We start from the raw sequence: 11,006 nt of genomic DNA, 5'->3' as shown, positions 1-11,006 counted from the left end.
CAGACTAACACACATGCCCTTGCTCACAGCACCGTAGAACTTGGCATGCTTACCCCAACGGCTCGCACCCCCGAGGGGCAGCCAGAAGGGGTATGTCTGATGGGCGCACATGCTGGTACATCCTAGTGATAAAATATAAATGTAGTGATGTGTTTGGCTGACACAGTACAGTTAGGGGAATGGCACTCAGTACGTTCACACAACTATGTTGGTCAATATTTCATTGATCTACAACACCTACCAAATTCTTGTTCCTTTTCGTGGCACTTGTCTCTTCAGGATTGTAATATTACAGCTGGAGGTACAGCGTATGCATCTCTTGTGCTATAGGATCAGATACACTTTCCTGCCATGATAATAAGGAAATGTTCTTATGCTTTGTCAGAATTCATGTGCTTGTATGAAATTTCAGTTTCCTGGCAGAGGCCAAGATCAATTTTTTTTTTTTCTTCTTTTCTTCCCCAAATTGGTTACTCATTAGTGGTTTAGCTGCAACAAAGATTTAGTATTACAGTTCTTGCCTTGAAGACTTATCCAGGCATACAAATAAATTCTGCCTTCTGTAATCATTACTGGTGCCTTTCCTTATCTTGTAGCTTCCCACATACTGAAAGATGTCAGCAACTGGAGTGGTGTCGTCCTGTTCCTGCCTCCGTCCTGGTGTACGGCTGCTGAAAACGGGAATGCAGAAGAGGAGCTCCTTCAGCTTACACACAGCAGCCAGGTGTGCTGCCAGGGAGTATTATGAAGTACTTGTGTTGGGTGGAGGCGCCGGTGGAATTGCCATGAGTGCTCGGATGAAGAGGAAAGTGGGGGCAGGAAATGTGGCCGTTGTGGAGCCAAGTAAGGTGAGTCTTCCTCGGATGTACAGCATTGAAAAGAATAAAGGCTTTACATACGTGACCAGACTGGTCTGATTCTCATCCCTCTCCAGCCCCACATGTTTTTAACTGTGGAGAGGAAGCCACCTAGCCATCTTGTAGAAAGCTTTGCGTGAAAGTTATTGCTCCGTGATAGAGATGAATGCATCCCTCCAGCTTTCTTATGCAAAACTCTTGGTTATTTATACAGCTTCTTTTAAGAAGAATAAAATGTTAAAAGCACATTGCTTCCTATTTGGAGTGATGAGCCTTCATCTTAAAGTCCCTTTTTTAAATACTTCTTAAATGTCCTTTTGAACATTTCTTTCAGACTCATTACTATCAGCCACTGTGGACCCTGGTTGGTGGTGGTGCAAAGAAGCTGGCAACTTCTGCACGTCCAACAGGGAGTGTAATGCCTACAGGTGTCGAGTGGATCAAATCTCGAGTTACAGCATTGGATCCAGATAAGAACTGTGTCTGGCTGGAGAATGATACCAAGGTAATGATGTTAAAAAAAAAAAAAAAAAAAAAAAAAAAGTTATGCTTAGTCTCTTATTCTGTGTTATAAGTTGTCTGTTCACCTCCTGCAGATCCCCTTGGAACTGCTTATTGAGCAAGAGCTTCCTCCAGCATCTAGGAGGCCACAAAATTCCACTCAGTCTTATGAGAAGTACCTGATCCTAAAATCTGTTTCTAATAAAAATTGTTGTAGATAACTAGGTTAGAATAACATCAACTTAAATTATCATAAGTCTTTTCCCTGTTTATAGTGAACTGAACATAAAAGATAGAATATTTTTCTCCAAACACTTGGTTTTATGTATAGCAAAGGCTGTGTGTGTAACTGGTAATGCAGTTAGCATTTTAACTATAAATTATTCATAGAGCTTAACATTACCGTTACTAATGCTCCCTGTTTCTCCTTCCCTTATGATTCTCTTCCTGTAAGGTAACTTAAATTTGCTTTAGGATAATGTTTTGGGTTTTGTCTAAAATACTTTTTTTTTTCCCTTACACAACAGATATCCTACAAGTATCTGATAATTGCCCTTGGGATTAGTCTGCATTATGAGAAGGTATTTGTTTTACAGTGGTCATCTTTTTACTAGTCTTGATGGCAACACGCACCCTTATGATTCACTGCAGTAAATGGCTTTTCAGTACACTGTTTTAATTGCAAGATACTGAACGCTAATATGAATTAAAGAGCCAGAAGACAGCCTAATGACTTTACTCCTTCTGCAGATCTCTGTGTAATAACCCAAATTACCCTTGGGAAGGTCTTTTAAGACAGCTTTGTGCTGTCTTATGGCAGTATCAGCAGATGGGGCAGCAAGTTAAATCTAGAATTTAAAGGCAGTCTGTAATAATGAGATAATGAAGTATGCTGACTGTAGTCTGAAGCATCTCTAATGTAAACAGAAGAGAGGAACACACAGCAGTCAGTACAACCTTTACTGCTGAATTAATTTGACTCACCCTCACTTTTCCTAAAGGATGCACTTCAAAGGGACCGGCTGAGTTGCCGTGCTTGTTTAAATGGGTCCTGGGGCCCTTCCCATCTGTGAGGTTTCCTGTCCACTGTATCCAGTGGCACTCAGAGGAGAATGTGTGGCACAAGGATGACCATGGCAATGTGCAGGGGGAGGAAAACACAAAGGCAAGATGTTTGACCGATTTGGCTCTCGTGGTTTTGACCTGACCTGAATATGATGTAGTACCTGATAGTATGTTTGAGTTTCTCTTTGAAAAGCTCCCCAGGCATATGTAAAGCAAGAGCTAGTGTTAGTTTATAGTCACACCAGACAAATTCTGGTGATTAGGTCAGCAGAATGGGGAATTACATTGTGTTCAGTGACTCTCTGTCTTCATGTGTATCTTTTCAGTAGAAGCCATGTAATACAGTTAATCACGATTACTCTAGTGAACAGAATTCATAGTAAGGATTTATATAGCTTTAAAATGAAAGTGGACGCTTTAAAAAGAAGGATCGTTTCTCTTATTTGTCTTCACCAACAGCACGCTTCCTGGTGTAGACTGTAACATCCCAAACACATCGCAGCGCTTGTAACGTGACTCCATTTTCCCACAGAATTTCTGCAATCTGTTACTCTGAACTGGGGACAGCTCCCTTTCTCACAGATGCTCGGACATAGTAGGAGTAGTAGGGAGTATTGGAGACAGTTGATGTAAACCAAAGTACCCTAGGAAACACAAGTATCTGCAGCTGACTACTGAAAAGTTTCATTCACCTCATAAAATTTCATAATGCCTTTTTTTACATTATTTTTACTTATGATGACATGGCAGTGACTTTTATATAATTTTACTCTGAATTTCACGCACTAGGCTACAAAAACTTGGTCTGCACTGAACACTTATGCTACAGATGTCGCAGACCAGAGTCATTTCAGTAAATGTTACATCTACTCAATTCTAATGGCAATACCTGTTTGATGCTAGGCTTATTTTCAAAAGTGCCAACTAGCAAGTACGTATGGGCTTTCTTTTTGCTAGAGGCTTCTTAAATAGCTATTTCTCAAGTCTGTATTTAATGCTTGATGATGATGACAACATTTTTTGCCATCTGTATTTTAAACTTTAATTTCATTTTCTTAGATCAAAGGCTTGCCTGAGGGTTTTAATCACCCTAAAATAGGTTCCAATTATTCAGTTCATACGGTAGAGAAAACATGGAAAGCTTTACAAGATTTCAAGGAAGGAAATGCTATCTTCACTTTTCCAAATACTCCAGTGAAGTGTGCAGGGGCTCCGCAGAAGATCATGTATTTATCAGAGGCCTACTGGAGGAAAGTAAGTATTTTACACTCTCTGCCAGTGCTTGTTCCCACAGCTGGAAGGAAGGCTTGTTCTAAGGGGTTCATATCTTTAAAACAAATAAAAACCACATGAGAGGAATGTGACTCAGGACTATTAAATTAATGTGACTGGGTTGCCTTTTCTATTATTACTCTATAATGAATTAAGCTAACTGAATCATACATAAATATTTAGCATCTGTTTAATACTGGAGAAAGTTGTAGAAATCAAGCTACAGATACAACTGTTCTCAGCCTAATTCATAACTTCAGGTGGTGCACTAAAGTAATGCTGGCTGGAATTAACTACTTAATACCTGTTGCTGTTTGTCTTTCTGCTAGTCTGAAAAGTGGCTATGCTTGCTCCTTGTGCACAGTCTCTGCATCAGAAGGAGGCTTAGCCAGGCTGTTAAAGCAAGCTTATTGGAAACAAAAGACACCTGCAAGTGGAAGTGTCAGGCTTCATATATGTTCAAGTTTCATGAGCTTTCTACTAGGCCAGTATCTGACTAATGCACAGAACTGAAGGTTTCAGAAGCTATACAATGCTAAGCTGCTACAAGCGCTCAGCCTGGGTGCAGCAGGTCCTTGATGAATTGCAGCCACCTCTTCTCACTAGCTATTTGTGTGGGGTGCCTTCAGTACCTCACTCAGAAAGGGCAAAGATTATCTTGTCTAGCTTCTAAGATGGTATGAAATAGTTGTCTCGCAAGAGTTCTAATATTAATACTTCATTAATAATTGAACTGCATTAGTAGCTCTATCAGCTCCCCAGCACTGCAGCACACTTCTTTTGTCTCTGCTAGTTTGTCACAGGTTCCTAACAGAAAAGGCTAATTTGATCTCTCTCTGCAGACAGGAAAACGTTCCAAAGCAAATGTAATGTTCAACACTTCACTTGGTGTCATTTTTGGTGTTAAGAAGTATGCTGATGCATTGCTTGAAATAGTAAAAGAAAGGAATATTACTGTTAACTATAAGCGCAACCTCATAGAAGTTCGAGCAGACAAGCAAGAAGCTGTGTTTGAAAACTTGGACAAACCCGGAGTAACTGAAGTTCATCAGGTCAGGAGCTTTCAGACCTCTAGTTTGGTCCTATTTCTTTTCCTTGTATACTGGAACAGCACTGCCACACTGTCTGCTTCGTTGTGTACTGCTGTCACCTCCCAAGAGTACCATCTCTCACTTTAGCAGATTAAAAAGATTGAAATGAAGGTGGAGAGAAGGAAAAAAATATTTCATAAACCATTCCTGGAGTCCTGTATTCCTTGTTAGTATAACTTGGGAATGTCTCAGATATATATGGAGGAAGGCAAATAGCTGTTACACCAGCCCAAATGGAGTTGCCTGATAAGGTTCACGTTAATGAAAGGACGCACTTCAAATTTGAGAGCAAATTTTCATTCTATGTGCTTGTGTTAAAAAAAAAAATCAAGAGAAACAAACCAAGAAAACCCTTCTCCACCCTGCTCATATTGCCTTATATCAACACAGGTATGATTTGTTCTGATAAACGAGCCACTGAGTGCCTTTTCTTTCTGTCTAGTATGAAATGCTTCATGTCACACCCCCAATGGGGCCACCTGATGTGCTCATCAACAGCCCTGTCTCTGATGCAATTGGCTGGGTGGATGTAGATAAGGAAACTCTACAACATAAGAAGTTTCCTAACGTATTTGGAATTGGAGACTGCACCAACCTTCCAACATCAAAAACTGCTGCAGCTGTAGGTAAAGGTGCACGTGTGTGTTTGTGTGTAATGAGAAGTGTGGGAGCGACAGTAAGCTCTTTGTTTAGTTTGTTACTCCTGAGGTCTTGACTTCGATTATTTCCAGCTTTCAAAAAGACCAAAGTCTCCTGGTCCAACTAATTAGCTACAGACCATGCTGATGCCATTAACCCACAGTTCTCTTGTTCCAGATGCCTCACAGATGAACTAGTTCTATTTTCTGTGTCCATAGAACAGCATAAAATGAGTGTACTACTCTGGCATTTGTCATCATTCAGTAACAAAACTTTCTGCTCTATCTTCGCAGCTTATGCATGTGTGTCAGCTGATAAGTCACTACCGAAGAATCACGTGTTCTGTACTTGTAGCCACAGGGTCCAGTATAAATACGCTTTAGGCATATGGTCTTACAACTAAAAAAAAAGATGCAAATAAGATGGTGGGAAAAAGTCTATACAATATGTCATTGATGTGGAAAAAAAGAGGCTAGATAGTGTGTTATTGCTGTAACATGAAGAATGGTGTAGTCAGCTATTCCAGTAACTGAGTCTAGAATGCTTCCCTTACAGCACTGATAATGAAACAAAACTTCACTGTGGCAGAATCTTAGTGTTTGGAAAGACTGAACAAGTATAGTGTAGCACAGGAGAATGGGCATAGGTTAAAAACATACAGCTCAAGCTCCATTAAGCTTTCGTGTTGGACACAGGGACAAAGCATTATTACAATTTTTTTTTTCTCATCTGGGACTGTAAACTTCCCAAACCGATTTGACATACAACTTTAATTACAGCTGAGTTGTCCAACACAATGCCCACCTAGTAGTGTTTTCTCTAGTAATGACAATAATTGCTGCCTGAAATGCCTTAATAACATTTTTTTTTCTTTCTTTCTTATTTAGCTGCCCAGTCTGGAGTGCTTGATAAAACTATTTCCCTGGTAATGAAGAACCAGTTGCCAACTAAAAAGGTACCTACAGACCTTGTCTTAGGGAGAAGTTACCTTGAATGTCTTCAGTTTTCTGCAGGAAGTCTTGCAAGTAGCTAAACCGTGTGAACAGGAATGGCTTTGCATCAGCAGCTGGGGTGGTGAATGGCTAAATACTGTATGCCATAGTAGTAATTTAGTTGCATAATTTATATTCTTGATATTGACATTAAAAATATTATGTTTAATTCCTTGACTTCTGAGTTGAAAGAAGTTGAAAGGCTGATTAGTCTGGGTTCTTCACCAATGCAGGTGACTTATTTAGAGTAGAACTGCTGACTAGTATAATCCCTACTGCAAGAAAACCCTTAACTTTACACACTTGTACTATGGTAACCTTGCCTCCCCTGTACAGAACATTATATTTTAAGGAGTTAAATTGAAGGTTTTGTACTACAGAGGATGTTAAGCCTATAACTATGCTCACATTTCTCTTTGAGACTTGACTTTCATTTTACATATGGTTTCTTAATTAATATTCCTTGGGGTACTAACCTGAATATCATCAGCCATACTCCTGCAATCCTCTGGAAATTCTTACAGCTAGATTCAAGATCCTGTTTATATATGTCTGTTTAAAGCTAGCACCAGCTCTCATCCTGCTCTACTAGTCACCTGCTCTGCTGGTTACAAGAATAACCAGCAACTAATGACACAAAGCCCTATTGTTCTAGTCGGGTTCTAATTTAAGTAATGTTGTTAAGCAAATCTACATTTGAAATAAAATGGCTTAGTATTATGGATATTAAACCATAACTGGCTTAGCACCCTTCCACACTTGCTGGCATTAATGCTATAAATGCAGAAACCTCCTAGTAACTTATTTTGAAATGTGAATGTTAACTGTATGGCTTGTAATACCTCAGCAGTTTGACTCAGATGAATGAAAAGGGGGTGTTCTTCATTGCAGTATGACGGATATACTTCCTGCCCGCTGGTAACAGGCTACAACAAGGTGATTCTAGCAGAATTTGACTACAATGCTCAGCCTTTGGAGACCTTTCCCATTGACCAGAGTAAGGAGAGAGTAACCATGTATCATATGAAAGCTGACATGATGCCTTTTCTCTATTGGAACGCACTACTCAAGTAAGTATTTCAATTCTGAGCAGGCAGAGCCACTGTAATCAATCCTTCAGAAGAAAGCCAGGTACAGATACCTGTTCTGGCTTAGTTCTTTGCTAGAATAAAAGCAAATTCTAGCCTTAGTTAAGATTAAGACTTCAGCTTTCCAAGGATTCTGGGCACTTCACTGCTAACAGGGGTTTGTTCAAGCAGAATGGCGTTGAATTGCACAGAAGGGCACCACCCTTTGCCCCATTTAAGACGATTCTCCAAAACAAACCCTTAATACTAATCTTAGCAAGTTTGGTATCCTATGGGAGTAAACAAACACGCTCCTCAAAAACCCTACTTTGATAGTATATACATACCACTACATAAAACAACTTTTCTGCATTTCCAGGGGATACTGGGGAGGACCAGCTCCTGTCAGGAAGCTGATGCATCTGGGCTTGAAGTAAGTGCTGGTTCTGTGTTAGTCAAACCCTTTTGAAGAAAAAGGACTGGTCTCACAGTGGAGCAACACACATCTTTCCTCTTGGACAACTACCTAGGAGACTTTTTTTTTTTTTAATCAAGCTTTTGTCCCCAGTTCACTTCCCCCTTACTGGTGATTAAGCCTTAATACGCTCTTTCACAGCCCTTCTCTGTAAACCAAGGCCTTGAACTCCTTCTGTGCCTACAGAGGAGTCTGAACCTAAGTGTGAACTTGCCTTAAGCTACACAACGCTACCAAAATTTTCTAGAGCAATCAAGTTTTAAAGCTGGTTTGTATATGTAAAATTTTCTCTATGACTCTAAAGTGAATTGTCTGCATCTGAGATCAAAGAGTGATTTAATGCTAGTAAAATGGCCTGAAAACCTCATCTTGTTCTCTTATTTTTGAAGAGCAAAAAAACCCCTTAACTTCTTAATCAAGAATCATATTTGCTGCCTAATTAGATGGACTGCAGGTTTTTGAAAGGCAAGCACGCAAAGCAGTATGTGTGTGTGGGGGTGTGTGTGTGTATGCACAGGCACATACACACACTCCTAGGATAGTTGTGCCACTTCCACTATAAAGTTTTACTCTCACAGGTTAAGTGCATAGTAAAAAAGAACTCCCACCAGCCTGGAGACTGGGGGAAGACAGATAATCTGAGGCCACATGCTAGGCTGAAGCACAAATTAAGATGACAGACAAAGGGGAAGTGCTTTTTAATTATGACCACATATAACTCAGTTTCAAGGGAAGATTGAACAAAGTCAAATGTAAGAGTTGAGAGTCTTCACAGAAGCTGGAACTTTAGTAGCAGTTGGGTAAACAGCGCAGAGCAAACAGGAATCATCTTCTACCCCAAGAATCACCATCAGCCATTATTTCTAAAAGGAGAGATACAAATGAACATGTTTCAAGTTATAGTTCCATGCTTCTTCAACATAGCCTCTAAATGGGCTGCCTTTGAGTTGCAATTACAAGCATGAACATGTACCTGCCTGTTAAGTAATTCTTCAATCTTATTCTGGATCTGTCCATACACATCATTAAACAGCTCCTCCTTTGATTTTGTTCCATTCAAGTGCACTAAAAGGAAGAAAGTAAAATAAGAGAGATGTAATTCAATGTTTCTGTAAGCCTGCCAGATCCCAATTTAAAGAGCATGCACTTGACTGGTATGAGAGAAGTATACTCCATCCACCTGCTTCAGTTCCTCTCATGCATCTAACCCAGGTTTGAAAAGCACTCTCATTAAACAATCTTTCAAAACTGCTTTTGTCATTAGACTCACCCACATCAACTCCAAGATCTTCCATTATCTTCCTGTGCTTTACGTACATAGGCCAAACGTGGCCATCAAACAATCCAGGTGGATCTGGTACAGTGTAATTCCTTGAACTGTAAATTATAGACACTGTTATTCAAGAGTAGTCTAACTGCAGTTCAGGGAAATGACAGTTCATTCAGTTTTTCTACACTAGCCTGAGCCTGTTGTCTCCAGTGTAGTTTCTGAACTTATCAAAAGTGAGTATTTAGCCTAAGCTACAAGCATCAAGATACCCTCAAAAGTTGGGATTTAATGTGCGGGTCCAAAGTGTTCAAGATGCAAAAAGGATTCCCAAGACAGACTGATCTTACTACTGATGAATAACCTTCTCTTAAAGCTTTAGCAGAACTTTGGGTAAAATAGCTGTCTGCTTATTCCTCCAAAACATCACTTCAAGTTAACACATCATTTGCATTGAGAAAAGTGTATGTGTACAACAACACAGCCAAATATAAAACCCCAGGATAAACTGAGACCTGGGAACCATGTAATTGGAAAACCAGAAATAAAGAGAGCCTACTGAGAGATCCGTGTGGAAACTGAGCATTAGCCTCACATTCACAGTAGTTTTCTAGGAAGCTCTTGGGTTTGTTGGGGGAAGGAAGCTACACTCATCTAACACAGCAGCTAAGTTAGTGTTTATCTTTTCTTATCTAAAAGCTTCAGAGAAACAAATTATTGAATGGAGTAAGATGTTACTGGGCTAGCAAGGGAACTTAAACTTACCTTCTTCTCCTTTTACACTCTTCATACGGAATGGAAAGAAAGTACCGATGGTGGAATACATCTATCAGTGGCCTGAAAGAGACACGTGTTTGGTTACCACTAGACTGTTTGATTAGCAGCAAGAAGTGGAAAGGTAAAACTACATCCATTTCCTGTACCTAGCACTATCTTTGGGCCTGTGACACCTGAACTCGGCAGCAGTCAATACCAGCTGCTAGCTCTTGGTTTACAACAGGTCTTTTTATTCCCTTGGAGGTTTGCTTATCATGTAAAAATCAAAATATATTAAGGCACATTTGATTACCTGTAGGTGTAAAGTAGGAAGCCTTCAACAATAAGAATGTGGATTGTCTCATCTCCTGCCTCCATATCTTGCAAGATCTGGGCATCCAGTGTGTTGTTGATCCCATGAGAACGTTCAAACTTGACTGGGTTTTTTATCCAGGCATTTATGGTACTCATCATAGCTTCCATATCTAGTGCACTAATCACTAAGACAAAATGGACAACTATAATCAAGCAGTAATTATGGATCATCTCATAACAGTCAGTACAAAAACAGTGCACAAAAAGGATCAAAATACTCAAGTTTCTGAGTTACACTTTGAAAAAACCATAGCAAAGCCTTACCATCATACTGTTTAAACCCATCTTCAACTTCTATTTCATCTTGGGGCTGAAACAGCGATAAGAGAAAAAAAAAAAAAATGCTTGGTCAGGACAGCTACTGGGAAGCTTCACACCCATTTCAAAACAAGACTCAAGATCTGACCCCTGAAGTTACAAAGGGAAATCTTAACCCTCCACCGGGTTTCTCCGCATGCAGACAAAAGGCAGCGGTAACGAGGGGATGGAGCCTGCTCCTCTGGCCTCCCACCAGCACACGCACACCGCACGGCACTCCCCGAAAACAGAAAGCCAACGGGACGCGTTACAGTGTGGGTTCATCCGCCCGGCGCTGCAGAGGATGCAGGGCAGAGCGGGCAGGGCAGGGAGCGGGAAGCAGGCGGGGGTC

The 11,006-nt window shown here is 40.3% G+C and overlaps 2 protein-coding genes across 2 annotated transcripts; one reads left to right on the top strand and one right to left on the bottom strand.

Annotated features, from left to right (window-relative positions):
- The first annotated feature begins 594 nt into the window (after positions 1-594).
- SQRDL (sulfide quinone reductase-like (yeast)) lies at positions 595-7,921 on the top strand. Its single transcript, XM_010072638.1, has 9 exons — positions 595-848; positions 1,192-1,362; positions 1,886-1,939; positions 3,483-3,677; positions 4,538-4,747; positions 5,229-5,412; positions 6,313-6,380; positions 7,309-7,487; positions 7,864-7,921. The coding sequence occupies exons 1-9, from the start codon at positions 615-617 to the stop codon at positions 7,919-7,921; spliced, it is 1,353 nt and encodes a 450-aa protein (XP_010070940.1). The 5' UTR covers positions 595-614.
- A 706-nt stretch (positions 7,922-8,627) lies between these two features.
- On the bottom strand, positions 8,628-10,701 carry LOC104459639 (nicotinamide riboside kinase 2-like; the record flags this gene model as incomplete). The annotated part of the gene is made up of 6 exons (XM_010072640.1): positions 8,628-8,822; positions 8,933-9,024; positions 9,230-9,336; positions 9,992-10,063; positions 10,296-10,482; positions 10,622-10,701. Coding segments are annotated over 6 exons (544 nt in total), but the record flags the coding sequence as incomplete, so codon positions are not given.
- Between the last annotated feature and the right edge of the window lie 305 nt (positions 10,702-11,006).

The sequence above is a fragment of the Pterocles gutturalis genome, unplaced genomic scaffold (assembly GCF_000699245.1).
Source record: "Pterocles gutturalis isolate BGI_N339 unplaced genomic scaffold, ASM69924v1 scaffold20362, whole genome shotgun sequence".
Classification (NCBI taxonomy): domain Eukaryota; kingdom Metazoa; phylum Chordata; class Aves; order Pterocliformes; family Pteroclidae; genus Pterocles; species Pterocles gutturalis.
The sequence above is the reverse complement of the archived record's forward strand: the minus strand, read 5'-3'. Positions and strand labels throughout refer to the sequence as shown.

Excerpts from the sequence above, each read along its gene's own strand:
- SQRDL (XM_010072638.1), top strand. The coding sequence starts at position 615 with ATGTCAGCAACTGGAGTGGTGTCGTCCTGTTCCTGCCTCCGTCCTGGT. Across the intron at positions 1,940-3,482 it reads TTAGTCTGCATTATGAGAAG|ATCAAAGGCTTGCCTGAGGG; the intron begins GTATTTGTTTTA and ends TCATTTTCTTAG. Across the intron at positions 4,748-5,228 it reads GAGTAACTGAAGTTCATCAG|TATGAAATGCTTCATGTCAC; the intron begins GTCAGGAGCTTT and ends CTTTCTGTCTAG.